The following is a 17,089-nucleotide window of genomic DNA, read 5'->3' as shown; positions in this document are numbered from 1 at the left end:
AAAGGCACTTTCAGGAAAGAACCTGATCATGTAAAGTGAATTTTTTTTCCTATTTTTGAGCTTAATGGAATGAGTTAGCTACGGCTAATTGCAATGTTATGCTTATTTCTTTAAAATGACTAAATCATGTATTTACATTGTAAAATATTTCAAGATCTAGAAAATGGAAAAATAGAGAAGAGTGGAAAGAAAGGAGTCATATTTTGACTTTAGGTTTATATATAATAAGAACAAATAAGTTTATACAATCAGAAGTATGAAACTGCTTAGATTCCTAGTTAGAGTGGAGAATGATGAGTCAATTTTCCATTACAGAAAAAAATATTACCTTAAAATGCATTGCTGGCATTCAAAGAATTGTAAAGCATGCTTTCATCTGTTTTCTAAACCTGCCTTCTCCATTGCTGTTTTTTTATTTAATGTTCAGAATCATTGTTGCTGTTATTTGCATTTTTTTTTTATTTTTATGGGCGCCACAAACAGCTTTGATGCTTGTTACTGGCCCACAAGTGCCAGCAATGATGCAGAGCATGGTCAGTGATCCTCTGCTTTCAAAGACAGAGTCATGCAAATACTGAAATCTGAACTTTGGATGAATTAGATCAATGCAAGAAGAAAATTAAAAGAAACAATATGTTAATTTATGAAGGGCTGTTTTCATTATTCTGTACTACACCTACGCCATTCATTTGACGTGCCCCAGAAACATCCATCCATCCATCCATTTTCCAACCCGCTGAATCCGAACACAGGGTCACCTGGAGCCAATCCCAGCCAACACAGGGCACAAGGCAGGGAACCAATCCCAGGCAGGGTGCCGACCCACCGCAGGACACACACAAACACACCAGGGCCAACTTAGAATCACCAATCCACCTAACCTGCATGTCTTTGGACTGTGGGAGGAAACCGGAGTACCCGGAGGAAACCCACGCAGACACGGGGAAAACATTCAAACTCCACGCAGGGTGGACCCGGGAAGCGAACCCGGGTTTCCTAACTGCGAGGCAGCAGCGCTACCACTGCGCCACCGTGCCGCCCGCCCCAGAAACAGTGAGGCTATATTTTCACTGCTCAAACTATGCAAAGTTCATTTGAAAAGCAAACATATTAGATGGCAACACTGATCATAAGGCTAGAACCAGCACTGTAAGGTACACTAAGCCATTCAACGATACTGAAACTAGACTCTCAGCAATTTAATGCAATTGCATTTTTTTCCTAACATTTATGTATTACTGCCTTCTTTTTGACATTTTTTTTCTATGCCATTTTAATGCTACGATGTTGAGTGTTGCTAGTGTGTATAGCTTTATATGTGTGCGACTTTATACAGTATGATCATGTGCACTTCAATATCCAAACTTTGTTTTTAATACTGGAATGACCTAACACAAGCATTCTAGATTCTAGACAGGTTTGTTTTCATCTTTATAGAATTTTGTTTTTTGCCTGCTTTGAGTTCATCAAATTGTTTTGCCCATTTGGTTTTGGTCATTGATTTTGCTTAATGTAATAATTCCAAGTTAGGCTTCTCTTATGTTTCTTTTGAAGAAAATATTTGTGCCACTCAATTCAAAAAATTGTTCAGTCCAAACGTTTTACCTTGCAGAGATAATATATACAATACCTTAAAATTACATATTAACGTAATTTTACAGTATTTGTGGATTTTTATTACTCCATAATAAGTAATCCAAGGAAAGAAAAAAAATTAAGCCACCATGGTGATTCGTGCATCACTTCTGTTATACAACAGTAGTACAAGCATGAGTAGAAGTATTGTCAAGTGTACAAAGTACAGTGATATTATTACTTTTACATTAATTTGCTTATCAGATGCTTTTATCCAAAGCAGCTTACAAAGGAGGTCAACATAATTGAGTAAACACCAGTTTGGGGACTATTTGAGAAACAAATGTTACAGGACAAGTGTAGAAAATTAATCCTCAAAAAGAAGAGCTCAGAAACTAGATAGATAGATAGATAGATAGATAGATAGATAGATAGATAGATAGATAGATAGATAGATAGATAGATAGATAGATAGATAGATAGATAGATAGATAGATAGATAGATAGATAGATAGATAGATGTACACTTTGGTCTGAACACACACCAGCAAGACAATTAAAAAGAAAAAAAAAATTTGACTTGGCAGTCACAGTCACAGTGATACATTATGCAGATGTATTGCCATTGGCATAAAGAAGCCCCAGTAGCATTTTTTGACACACTTCTACCGAATAATTTGTTGGCTGATAGTACTCAGCGAGAGAGAATATGCAGCATTGTTCATAACTGCACTCAGTTTTTAATTTGTTTTACTTCCATGGGGTCCAGAGTGTTTCCTATAACTGAGGTTGCCCTTTTAATTAGCTTTTTGATTTGGAGGGCCTCTCTTGAAGTGATGTTACCAGCCCGGCACACCCCAGCATATAAAATTGTAGCACTGGCCATCACAGAGTCGTAGAAGATGTGAAGGATGTCACTTCCCACATTAAAGGAACACAGTCTCCTAAAGAAAAAGAGCCTGCCCTGTCCTTTCTTAAATACTGTAGTTCCTCAGTGTCACAATATCAGTCCAACCTCTCATTAATGTGGACCCCAAAGAGATTGTATGAGTTCACCACCTCTACATCCATTCCCTGAATATTAACTGAACATACAGGCTCTTTGGTGTGATGAACATCAATAACTGGATCCTTTATTTTAAGATGCAGACAATTGTCTTTGCACCAAGAAACAAACATCTCCACCTGACTCCTGTACTGTGTCACATCCCATTTATCAATACACCCCATAAGTCCAGAATTATCTGAGAATTTCTGCAAAGGACATGACCTGTTGTTATATTTCTAGTCAGAGGTATACAGAGTGAAGAGAAAAGGAGACAAGAATGAAAGACAGCTTTTTCCCCAGAGTTGTGAAGTCCATCTGCTCCTGCTGATGCACACACATACATCTACATCTACCCCTTACCTGCCCCCCTGTATACATGCACACACACTTTCCCTCGTAATTAAACACACACAACTCATATTCCTCCCCTGCAGACCCACGCACACAGATCACTGGTCTCTGCAGGTGTACTACCTCAGGAAAAGTCTGGACTTGATGACGTCTTAATGCTGCTGTCTTTTATATTTATTATGTTTCTTTTATTATTTATAGTGTAATGTGTATTTTAAGTATTCTGCCTTGAAGCCGAGTCCTACCGACAAAAATTTCGTTATGTGTATGCATAATGATAATAAAGAATTCTATCTATCTATCTATCTATCTATCTATCTATCTATCTATCTATCTATCTATCTATCTATCTATCTATCTATCTATCTATCTATCTATCTATCTATCTATCTATCTATCTATCTATCTATCTATCTATCTATCTATCTATCTATCTATCTATCTATCTATTATATTACAGACCCTAACAGCTAGTATCAGTTAGATAAAATTTAAAACAAGACAGTCTTCAAACACTTCAAAAACAAATTGAGTGAGTCAGTAGCTTGGATGGAGGTGAGCAGCTCATTCCTCCATGAAAAAAAAGCTTAGACTGAGATTTGATACCATGCAGAGGTGGCATCACCAGATGCTGTTCAACAGTTGACTTGGATGGTCAAAAGGAACATAGGACCTCAAAATTGTCTGCATATATATAAAGTAGTTGCAGACCCACTGACTATTCCACATACAAGGGTCAGTAATTTAAAATGAATATGTTCCATTACTGAAAGCCAGTGTGGTGATCTGAAGAAAGAATAGACTTGGGCCCACCTCAGGTGGTTGAACACCAAATGTTCAGCTGCAATTTGGAACTATCTGCAATGGCTTGGTGACACATGCTAGCAGAAAGTTGCAGTAGTCCAGACATGACAAGACAAAAGCCTGGACCAGGGGTTGTGCTGCATATTTTGTCAGATATAGTCTGATCTTGTGGATTTTGTACAGAATAATTCTGAAGACTGAAAGACCATAGCAACATGGTCCCTGAATGACAGCTGGTCATTAATCACCATCCCAAGGTTGTGTACCAGCTTGGCTGTTGTTGATGATATTGAGCCAAGCTGAGCAGAGATGCGGTGCTGAATAGATGGGTGAGCTGGGATAACAAGGAGGTCTGTCTTTGTCAGGTTGAGCTGCATATATTGTTCCTTCACCCAGTTAGCAATATCAATGAGACATGCAGTGAATTTTGTTTGCAGTGAATTCTATCTGATACTCTGTGGTCCTCTGGAGGGAACAACAGATATAGCTATGTATCGTCAGCATTGCACTGTTAGGAAGAACCATTAGACTGAATGATAGCACCTAGTAAGGAGGTGTATGGAGAGTAGTGGAGAGAGTGCTGCATCGATCCATGTAGCACCCCATTGCTTGCCTGGTGCACCATTGATATCTCTCCACACCAGGACATACAGTAGATCTGCCCAAGAGGTTGGACTCAAACTACCTGAGGTTAACTTTAGTGATGTCAAAGTCAGAGACGGTCACAAAGATGATCTGCTAATTGACTGTGTCAAAGGCAGAGGGAAAGGTCTAGCAGGGTGAGCACAGATGACATGTTGGTATCTCTGGCCTGCTGTAATGTATCGACAACAATGAGTAGAGCTGTCTCAGTTGGGTGGCTCTTCTTGAATTCTGACTGATTAGGATGAAGCAGTCTGTTCTGTAGAAAAAAGGAAGGCACTTGATTAGAGACCGCATAGTAATTTGAATGAAAGGGAGAGGACAGACACTAGTCGGTAGCTACCATTTTGAGATGGGTTGAGAGTGGCATTCTTGAGGAGTGGAGTTATAAGCGTCTGTTTGAACCCATCTATCCAACATGCAGCACTGTGCTATTTCCTGGCACTGTGATACACAAAAATGTATTGAAATATGTCTTTTTATTAATTACAAAACACAAATTAACTTACCTGCAAGATCCTAATACAATAAGGGATATGTCGTTATGTGACTGTCTGTTGTTTAAGTGCTAGTCTAAATGAATTACCATGCAAGCATTTAGCTTTTATTCACATATACTTAAATATGGTTTTGCTCTGCATTAACAAAATAACTATGTGCAATTGCAATTATTGCTTAATTTAATATATATTTTTGCTACAATTTTATACAGTAGTATTTTTAATGCTGTGATGTTGATTTTTACCAGTAGTGCTAAAATGAGTATAATTGTGTTCATTTAGCACCTTTATTTTATTTATTACAGTTATAATGTAAGTAAGTAATTAAGATTTTCTTTATCACTGTGAAACTGGTAACAAAATACAATTTGTAAAGCAATTTATAAATTATTTATATTAAAATTATTTTTTGTTGAGCTGCCCATGATACATTTATTCTTGGTTCTATCTTTTTTACATTTCAGTCCCTTTATTATGTTAAAATCTTTACTTTTCTATCCATCCGTTCTTTCTCAACCTGGTTAATTTAATTCATCATCAGACAGAGCTAGAAACTATCATTGTGTCCAACATAGGTGCCAGCTCCGGACAAAGCACCACATCATTAATAGAGACATTTATAGACGTTCTCATGTCATTGGAATGAGGAATGAATCCAGATTACCTTAAGAAAAAACATATGAAAATATAAGAAAAAAATGCAGACTTTACAGAGACAGTGACAAGGCTGGAATTCTGTGTTCAGGGTCTGTGAGTAGCAGCACTAACCACATCACCACCAGTACGTTTTCTTATCAAACATTAAATCAGGCGATAATTCCTAAATTGCTGAGGTCTTTCAAGTGCGATACATTAGTCAAATTCAGGAAACCTAAAGCTGGTGTGGTCAGGATGTTCATATGAACTTCCAGGAGATCATATTGCATGTAAAATGTAGAGTATAGCCGTTTATCACTGTTAAAAATCACTTTCATTATTTGTTAAAGTAACTTCTCAAACCATGGAACCAAATTCATTATTTGCACAACTAATTATCCAGCATTCACATACTGTATTTTATACATATTTACATATTAATTTGTAAATATTACCTCAGGGCAAGTATTAACATGAATAATAATGTGAATTTCCCATTGGGATTAATAAAGTATCTATCTATCTATCTATCTATCTATCTATCTATCTATCTATCTATCTATCTATCTATCTATCTATCTATCTATCTATCTATCTATCTATCTATCTATCTATCTATCTAAAGCTACTGTTACTCCTTCCACAGATTGAACATCAGGCCTGCTAAACAATTGAGCTGAAGCATGTGAAACTGAAGTCTTTCTTACCAATAGCAATACAATAACTAAATAAAGAAGCCAAAACCAAAATGTACTTGTCACCTAAGAAAATATTAATCTTTCCAATTTTTATATGTTAAGAATTACACTTTTGTGAGGTTTTTCTTTGAGAGTACCAACAATCCAGTTACTGAGCACGCCACCATCGCTTATCTTCAGTCTGATCGGCAAATTAAAGGGGTGAAGGTGGTCTACCACAAGAGGACTCAGATAGTCCGTGACCAGCCTTTCAAAGGTCTTTATGATCAGAAATGTACTGTAAGTGCCACTAGTCTGTAGAAAGTAGATGAAGATGTGTCCGCCTTCTTTGGAACAGGACCAAAGCGGGATGTTTTCCACAGTGGCGGCACTTTCTGGAGCCTTAGGAACAAACTGGATAGGCGACAGAGGATGCCACAAAGTTGGTCAACACAGGCCTAAAGAACTCAAAGACTGACTCTAACTCGTTCCTCGGTTTTCCTGTGTGTAGTTTTCTCAGTTGTCTCCTCAATTACTTTACTCTCCTTTACATATTCAACAGCAGAGTACACACTGGGTTGTCTAACTGGAAAGTACTAAGAAAAAAGTCATTTTTTCAATTTAAAGGTAACCTTCAACATGCACTAAATAAAAAGAGGCATAAAGTTAGTGACTCTTAGTGAAGTATTGTGGTGTTAATGAAGGACAACAGATTAATGGAGTATAAAGGGATTATTTTTTCATTAGTGATATTTGAGCAATAAACTTTGTTGTTTTTAATACAGGTACATCCACTATGTGTTTGACCTGGGAAATGGTGCATCATTAATGAAGGGCAACTCAGAAAAACCTCTGAATGATAATCAGTGGCATAATGTGGTTGTTTCTCGGGATGCAAACAATGTGCACACCCTTAAGATTGACTCACGCACTGTGACGCAGCACTCCAATGGGGCACGCAACCTGGATCTGAAAGGTAATGATGTTGGCTCTTTCTATTTTTAGAAACATATGTACTGTGCATGTATAACAAAGTTTGTCAAATTCTTCAGTTAATATGCTTGTATTATTTTATTAAGAAAATTGGTGCAGTTTACATTTCTTTCACGTGTGCACTTACTACCACACATTAAGTTGTGTTTTACCTAGTCAGTTGAAACATACACTGAAATTTATAATTTGGTGCACACAATGTCTTTTCAGTTTTTGTTTTTTGCATATCTGCAATTCACATCTGTAAGCTAGATTGACATATTGTGGAACAATATTATGTGCTGTCTGTTTTCAAGAGCATTCACATTCTATATAATATTTTCAGATAACATTAGCTCACATTTATTAAAAGAGTGCCTGGTGGACCAGACTGTAATCTGATGTCACCATGAACAGCTGGTTTCCACCCAGGAAGTATGATAATTTTTTATTTCTTAAATAGATTTTTGGTTCTCATATATAGTACCAACCACTAAAGTAAAGCACCTGGGATTTTACTCTTATATGCCTGAATAAAAAATTACTATTTAAATTTTCAGCACTGTACATCCAATTCCAGAAAAATTTTAATGTTTGGTCATGTTTTATAAATATTTTCTTATTCTTCTGGTCAGGAAAAATTATGAGAGCAAGCAATAATTTTTTTTTTTTTGATCGATGTCAAAGGTTCACAGTTACCAGAAGTCCTTAAAGAATAAGAGAACAGATGTATTCTGTAACTGTGCCATCCATTGTAGAAATATCACGAAAGCTGAAATGGTGGTGGAAAATGATTGCTCATTAACTGTCAGATTCTGTGGTGCTTGTGTGATTAATGAAAATGCTACATAAAGTTGCACAATATGGAGGAGAACATTAGAAGTGGGCGGCATGGTGGCGCAGTGCTAGCGCTGCTGCCTCGCATTAAGGAGACCTGGGTTCGCTTCCCGGTTCCTCCCTGCGTGGAGTTTGCATGTTCTCCCCGTGTCTGCGTGGGTTTCCTCCATGTGCTCCGGCTTCTTCCCAGAGTCCAAAGACATGCAGGTTAGGTGCATTGACGATTCTAATTTGTCCCTAGTGTGTGCTTGGTGTGTGGATGTGTGCCCTGCGGTTCACTGGTGTCCTGCCCGGGGTTTGTTTCCTGCCATGCGCCCTGTGTTGGCTGGGATTGGCTCCAGCAGCCCCCCATGACCCTGTAGTTAGGATATAGCAGGTTGGATGATGGATCATTAGAAGTATTTTCACTAATCTGGAGATTATTGGAATTCTGTGTTAAATTCAATATTTTTTCAAATATTATTTTACAATATATGTATGAAAAAATGAAAAATATTATCACACCCATTTACTCATATTACTATTTTGTTTTCAAATGAATTATTTTTACACATTGCATTACTGTATATATACTGTATATATATATATATATAGGGGCAAGCCCACCTGGTGCCTTTGGTGCACAACCCCTCCGGCGCCTTTGGTGCCCAACCCCAGTTGCAGCCAGTCTACTGCTCGCGTTGTCAAGAGAGGGGCTGAACACACTTCAAGGAGACGCGGTTGCTCCTCCGAAACTCCCTCTTAAACGGTGATACAATGGGAAACAAATAGTTTTTTTTTTTACCTCCTCTTTGCTCGATCAGATGCTGGCTTCCTGTTGGTGCCGTGCCACATGATCTGCATCTCACGCGGCGCTTCGAACATTTAAAAGCCTGTACAGCAGCTGTCCTACTCTTTGTCTTTTATTTCCGGCCCTGGGCATGGTTAAATCTCTTGGCACTCTTGGTTAAGTCTTGTCTCGTGGGATATGAGTTCTAGATATTTTTTAGTTTATAATTTAAAAACAGAATAAAAATCTGAAAATCTAACATTATATTAAACTTTGAAAAGAACGATACCAAACATATATATGTAGGTTTTAAAATAAGCCTGATTTAAAGCGTGACAAAGAAAGTGACATAAAATCGTTGCACAAAATCGTTGTACTTTTAGGCTTAGGATTTTATATATAGAGAGTAGATATATATATCTTTTTTATATATTATTATATTATTTTATTTTTTAATTGTATGCTTTTCTGTACTATATTGCCAACAAGGAGCAGGTTTATAACTGAAGTGCATGATCATTGCAGACCCCTGCTACCCCACTAAAGAAATATCTTCTGGATTTTAAAAGATAGCACATAATTTTCCAGGATCTGTTGAAGGCTCGAAAATCACATCCATGACTCCCAAATTTATAAGGAGTTGAATCAAACAATATATATTCTTAAATCTGCTTAGTCACATTTCAGATCACTGCCAGCTGGAGCCTATATCAGCACCACTGGCCGCCATGGGGCACACTCACACATATACCCACATTCTAATTAGTCTGAAATGGCTAGTTAATGTAACCAACATGCTTTTGGAGATGTGGGTGGAAACCAATGGAGAAAATATGTAAAATCCACGTGGACACAGTCTGAAAATGAGGTTAAAATTCAAGACTTTGGAGCCATGAAAGTGCAGTGCTCCCCACTGTTGCATCATTGCATTGGTATTTTGTTTACATGCATTTACAATGAGCCATTTCCAGACACATTGTTTATCTATATGTTAAATTTTGTATGTTATATTTTTGGAAAATCCTTTCATTTGATTGTCCTTCATTTGTTTCAGTTCAACAAAAATAAATAATACCAGCCTTCCATCCCTATAATTAACTTTTTAATTTTTTTCATAATTTGACAGCTCTGATCTATATATAAATATGTGATTTTTGGATTCAGTATAGAAGTCATCTGACTTTTTGCTTACCTTTACCTTATCTAATACATCATGTCACCTGACTTTTAATATGCAGAATTCTATCATCATAACCAATCAACTACAGCCACCAGTAACTTTGTACATATGGATTCTTCCATTATTATGAGTGTGTTTAGATACTTAAATGAAAACGTTTAATATAATAATGGGTTATGACGATTCTTCACCTTTATGTTGATTTTTTCAGTTCCATTTTTAATGTAAGCTGGTTCTTTTTTAAAAAAAGAGAAAGTTTTTATATCCACTTGTTTGTAGGAATTAATTAATGAACTCAAAAGTAGATAAAAAACAGTAAACATAAAAGTAAGTGAACCATTTAATTTAGTAATTGGGTATGCATCTTTTAGCAGCTGTGACAGGACCAAATAATTTCCTGGAATGTTTTAATTGTTATTTTATTGATTTTAAGGATTTCATTATAGTAAGTTGGAATTACAATAAATTAAAATTCTCCTGAGTATGCTCTTTGACTTTCCATGGTGACTTATAGGTGAATTTTGAAGGTTGTTGAGTTTTAGATAGAGACGGATCTTCCACTTTGGCCATTAGTTAACTGTTTGACTTACTGTAGACTGATGAATTCCAGAATACCCTGAATGAGCACTAACAATTCATTTTGCATGATTATCAGACATCTGCTTAGATTGGGCTATAGTCTGATACACTAACTTTTATAAATGAGATATTGGCTTCTTATCTTTTTAAAATACTGGGTGGTAGTAATTGGCTCTGTCTGATTAACCCTGAAGTATATTGGCACCTGCTCATATATCTCCTTGTGGGCTAAACTAATGACTGTTGTAGCTCATTCAATTTTGTAATGAACTATTTTTTTCTCTATTGCCTAAAAATAGGCAATTTCCAGATATTTCAACATTTTAGAAAAATCAAGGGTAGTTTAGATTAAACAAGTATTGCATATTAAAAACTTCACATTTTCACATATTTGTAAGCTTTAAGTAACATTAAATACTGTTTAATGTGCCTTCAAAAAGTATTCACAACTTTGAAGTTTTCACAGTTTTGCATTGATTTGCAGTGGATTTAATTTGCCATTTCCGACATAGATAGATAGATAGATAGATAGATAGATAGATAGATAGATAGATAGATAGATAGATAGATAGATAGATAGATAGATAGATAGATAGATAGATAGATAGATAGATAGATAGATAGATAGATAGATAGATACTTTATTAATCCCAAGGGGAAATTCACACTGATCAACAGAACGAGACTATTTAATGTCAAATTAAAAACAGATCTCTGCAAAGTGATAAGAATTCATTAAAAATATAAAACACAGAATAATTTAAGTATTCACTTTCTTCAAGTCAGTATTTAGTAGATGCACCTTTGGAATAGATTCTTGCCTTGAGTATATATGCACAGATCTTTCTCTATCGGTTCTGCACAACTGTACACTGCAGTTTTTCTTTACGATACTGCCCAACCTCTGGTGATTGTGAATGAAATGATTTTTTCAAGTCCAGTCACAATTGTACTGAGAGCTGGACTCTGACTCATCCACTCCAGGGCTTTAACATTGTCATCTTTAAGTCATTACTTCTTAATTTTGGATTAATGGGTGGTGTCATTGTTTCCTGGAAAATATAATCTTCTGTCAAGGCAGAGGTTGCCTTCCAGGATTTCTCTGTATTTTTCTGCATTCATTTTATCCTCTAACCTCACAAGCCTACTAAGGACTGCTGCAGAGAATTATGCAGGACATGATGCTTCAGCCACCATGCTTCATCGTGGTAATGGTGTACATTATCTGTATCAGTATCTGGCTTACACCACGCATTGTGTATAATTCGATGGCCAAAAAGCTCATTTTTGGTCTAATTAGACTATAGAACCCTTTCACCTCCTAAGATGATATGTTCATTTTTTTTTAATAGTGGCTTTCTTTTTTCCACTCTCCTATAAGTGGTGAAACACCCACACAACATTTGCTGTGTGCACAGTCTCTCCAGTTTTACCACCTGTAACTTGTAACTCCTTCAGATTTATCATAAGTATCTTGGTGGCCTTCCTCACTATGCTTGTTCTTGCATGATCACTCAGTTTTTGTAGACAGCATTCTGTAAACAGGTTTGAAGCTGTGGCATACACTTTCCATTTCTTAAAGAATTGGACTTCAGGGGATATTCAATGACTAGGATATTTTCTTGTCTCCATTCAATGACTTGTGCTTTACATTCACCTTTGCTTGGAATGTTCTTTTGTCTTCATGGTGTAGGTTAGGCCACCATACTGACTCATCTCATGTTGGACGTTCCAGATAAGGTGTACCTATACTACATTCAACAAAACCCCTTTGACTACACACAGGCAATTTCCATTTCACTTATTAAGTGACTTATAAAACCAATTGCACCAGTGATAATTTAGGAATGTCATATTAAAAAGGGTGAATAATAATGCAATCAGTTATTTTGTGTATTAGAGTTCTAGTTATTTTAGTGCACTTTGCAGAAATCCGGATTCACTTTGACATTAGTCTTTTTTTATCAGTGTCAAAATCCCAAATTAAATCCACTATAAAACAATAAGTGAAAACAATCAAGGTGGTGAATACTTTTTATAGATACTGTAATTAGCAGGGCTTGACATAGTTTTTTAGAGACATTTTACTTATTAGATTCAACTATGGGGAAAACGCACACAAGGCAATAACACTTATTAGCCTAGGCTGGTTGTAGAGTTTCAAAATACACTTACTCCTGTGAGGAGAGCTAGTCTGCTTTCTCTCTGTTTTTATTACACATTTTACACACCTTCTTCCCCTTTCCCAGCATTTGTCTTTTTTTCTTCCCAGCCTTATTGCCTTGTCTTTTGTCATTCTTCCAATTATGAACTCCGCTATCTCAGCAAGGATTTTATACTGTATGAGGATCATTTCTAGGTCTTAACTGTATGTGAAAGAATTTCTGAAGTACTTTAGCTCCATTTCTTTAGGTTAGCAATTAGCAATACTCCAGAAATTCTCACATGGGATTTTTTGCTGCCTCCCTAGCAATATGGGAAATGCACTGGGGTCGATTTCAAAAACCACTTCCAGATACAATAATTTTCAATCTGTAAATGTTCGTTAAAAACAGAACAATTTACAGAGTCCTGATGATTTTGGTTTCTGTTCCTTACATAGGATACAGTACTAGCTATATTACAATTTCATAAGACAATGGGCATCAGATGCTGTGTCCTCAGTTATATATCAGAAGTACTATGTAGCTAACTATGTGTTTTTGTATGTGCAATATTTGTGGGGGTTTTTTTGTACCAAGGACTAATATTATTGGCAAGTATATATTGTAATGGTTTAGGCTTTGGGCCAAGAACTTCAAGCTCTTAGGTTGTGGGTTCAAATCCTGCTTATGACACTGTGTGACCTTGAGCCAGTCACTTCAGCCACCTGTACTTCAATTCAGACATTCAAAAAAACCCAGTTGTATCTGAAATGTTTTAAGTCACCTTGGATAAATTCATCAGTCAAGTAATAATAATAATAATAATAATAATAATAATAATAATATTAGATCACTGGAGATGCTTACTCTTGAACATGTTGTAAGTAATTGTCCCTAAGTAAAACAATTCTGCTTTAGATTAATTCCTTCTTTTTTTTGCTTTTACAGGAAAGTGTATTATTTTGTATTGAAAAAAGAAATCAGTGGACTAATGTGAAATTTGAATCCTTATTATTATTGTTATTAGATGTTTATGATTTTCATTTATTTATGCTGTTCACTCGATATTCGATACACATCTTTTCTCAGTTGTTTTTATTAATTCCCTTTTAGATGTGAATGTCTATGGAAAGCAGTGCTTGAAGTAGATATGCATAAGCGCCAGTACGCTGTGTGTTACACTGCTGTATTAATGTGAAGAGCGAGAAGTGTGGAGCAGTAGCTTCAAAATTTGTGGCTTCCCTATTAGAAATTCAATCGCTACAATGTAAGACCAATGTTTGTGCATTAGAGTTTGCAGCACTGCGATTGAGGATAGGTGTTGGTTTCCAATGGTGTGACTGGGAGCTGGAGGTTGACAGAGCAGAATAGATAATCAAGATTAGAGCAAGTATGCATCTAACAATACTAGTAGTCAGCAGTAAAAATCAACGCTGGCTAACCTTTGAGGTTTGCATCATCCTTGAGCTTCGCCAAACTTTCTCTTTCCATTTCCACAAGGTGATGATGTCTCTTTTTTCCTGTCCAGAACTCTCATTAACAATCATTAACAAATAAAAAAAAACAACTGTTTTCTAATTTTTTCTTTTCTGTAATGTCAACAAGTTTCAGTCAAATCTGTCAAGGCATTTTTAAGATTTTGAGGTGTTTACTTTTTCTATTTTAGAGGGACTTTTTACTCCTAAATATTGATATATCGAAATATCCTTTCTTAGGAGATACTTACTGGCCTAGATGTACCATATTACCAAACTTCAGCTTATTAGCTAAATGGGATACAGTGTTTTTATTGATGAATGAGTGAGAGAATGAATCACCCATCTTTTCATTTAATACTGTACATACTGTACGTATATTGTGATATGGATGCTGTATAGCACCCAACCTGGCACAGACTGACACAGAAGCACGTGTAAAAACACAAGAAGACTTTATTTTTCTTCAGCTGGAGGGCACATCTTCCCTGTGAGTCCTCCAGCCACAACACAGTCCCAAGCACAGAAACAAACACAAATCACAACCCTTCTTCTGGCACCACCATTCCTCCCAGGCAACCTCGTCATCTTCCTCCCAATTCTGGCCCTGAGTGGTGGTTGCCGGTCCTTTTTTTAGCCCATCCGGAAGTGCTCCAGGTGCTTGATCACCTGTTCCTGATTGCACTTCCGGGCGGGGCTGTAGAGTTGTCCAGGCTGGCTCCGGGATTCATGCAGCACCCCCTGGCGGCCACCCCAGAGCCCCACAGGGTTGTGGAGAACTCCATCTCCCATGGAACCCTGCGGGAAACTGAGGCACCATCGTCAGCCAGGGAGGCCGGTGGAGGTACTGAGGAGCCCATGGCTGCTCCCCCAGAACATAAGTAGAAGGGCGTCCTGGCTGGGCATGGAACCCGGTCACCCGCCACAATATATCTATCTATATATATATATATATATATAAATCAATTAGAGCGGCACGGTGGCGCAGTGGTACAGACCTGACAGAGACAGGAGACCTGTGTGCACTTCCCGGGTCCTCCCTGCGCAGCGTTTGCATGTTCTCCCCGTGTCTGCATGGGTTTCCTCCAGGTGCTCTGGTTTCCTCCCACAGTCCAAAGACATGCAGGTTAGGTGCATTGGCGATCCTAAATTGTCCCTAGTGTGTCCCTTGGTGTGTGGGCGCCCTGCCCGGGGTTTGTTCCTGCCTTGTGCTGGCTGGGATTGGCTCCAGCGGACCCCCATGATCCTGTGTTTGGATGTAGCGGGTTGGACAATGACTAACTGACTGAAATCAATTAAAAAATAATTAATTGCATAAATGTATGTAATTAATAGTGATTAATCACAGGTAACATTAAAACATGTAATTATAAAAGTAATACATAAATAATGAAGTACATACACATTGATCACAAATTTAATGTAGAATCAACACAAATGAATTCAAAAAAATTAATGGCATAGTTTAATGTTAAACCTGAGCTTTTAACAAAATACTACTTACGCAAGTACAACCTGAATTTGAATGCCTTCCTAAAAGGCAATCTGAAAAGAAGACAAACGCAAAACAAGTCCAATGTATTCATAATGAAATTGCCATAGCACATGAAACACAGTAGAAGTCAAAGAAAAAAATAAATGACCGAAACGACTGTTGACTTTGAATGGGCTGCTGAAGACTGATTTCATTGAAAGAATAAGCATCTTTTAAATGAGCATACATTAAAACTTGTGTTAAAACTAACTTGTGGAAATACTATCCTCCTAGATAATTATACTCTACACAAGTGTTTTTCAACTAGTGTGCCATGGAAATAGTGTTGTAGTGCCCCTGGGTGTTGACCTGAGAGAGATGCACTCCTCTGGTGGTTGAGACTTGTCCGAAGAGGATGGGACTACATGGGGAAGCCGACATAAAAGCAGCTCTGTGATCACCGTTTTGTAGACTAGACACTTAGCACTTTAGCAGCCAGGAGACATGGACGGGGGTCCATCTGCCTAGGCGCATGTTCAACGGCAACTCTCGCAGAGCTGTCAGTGGAACGAAGCAGAGAGATGACTGCCTCTGTGAGTAAGAAAAGAGACGAAGCAGCTGGAAAACATATCCAAAGTGCTCACTAAGTGCTCTGTCTGTGAACAGCAATCTCCAAGCTGCTTTTTTTGCCTGTCCCTGTCCCACCCCTTTAGACAGTTTAGGAAATGCATAGATTTACTGCTTTTGTGGTTGGGAGAACCATAGTGTACCTTGGGATTTTCTAGGTTACAGAAAGTGTGACACCACAGAAAAAAAAGATTGGAAAACAAAAACACTGCTCTACCTACAACTTAGCTCCTGGCATGCTAAAAAAGATCCCCATAGCTGCTACAGTATCTCGCTTAGAAACTGACACCGTGCATTACTTGGGTGGTTATATTGTGTTTTTTTGCATAAATTAACAAAGATACTGCAAACTTTAGTCATGCATAGAGATAATCATTACAGTTCTATTTTGTAGAATTTTGTTTAATTATACTAAAGCAGTCAGCACTGTAAGCTGGCTCGCAGACCGGCAAGTTAAATACAAAGGTAACAGAGACTTATTTTGGTTTTAGTGTCACTAAAAGATAACTTATTTTGCATGTGTGTTATATGACATTGAATTGATTTTCTTATAAAAACATGAGATGAAAAATAAAAGATTGAGCATAATTTTTTTCTTAGTAACTTTCCTCTAGCATTGCAGCAGGACTGCCATAAACTCCACTCCACTGCATCTATGTCCATATGTGTAAATCAAGAAAATGAACACCAGTGCTACATATTGACATGTGGTGTGTTGTTGTGAACCACATAATACGAAATGTTAAACCATTAAATGAAAATGTTATTTCATAAAAAATTTAAAGCTAGTAATTAAATA

The 17,089-nt window shown here is 37.1% G+C and overlaps 1 protein-coding gene across 3 annotated transcripts in view; it reads left to right on the top strand.

Annotated features, from left to right (window-relative positions):
• Positions 1-17,089, top strand: part of LOC114652793 (neurexin-2-like) — a 1,491,103-nt gene that overhangs the window by 603,666 nt on the left and 870,348 nt on the right. For all 3 annotated transcript variants that reach the window (XM_051920100.1, XM_028803111.2, XM_051920099.1), the window contains exon 11: positions 7,019-7,209. In XM_051920100.1, the coding sequence (XP_051776060.1) occupies positions 7,019-7,209 (191 nt within the window). The remainder of the gene's footprint in view (positions 1-7,018; positions 7,210-17,089) is intronic.

This window comes from Erpetoichthys calabaricus, chromosome 1, assembly GCF_900747795.2.
Source record: "Erpetoichthys calabaricus chromosome 1, fErpCal1.3, whole genome shotgun sequence".
In the NCBI taxonomy this organism is placed as follows: Eukaryota; Metazoa; Chordata; class Cladistia; order Polypteriformes; family Polypteridae; genus Erpetoichthys; species Erpetoichthys calabaricus.
This window is presented reverse-complemented; position numbering and strand designations above follow the sequence as displayed.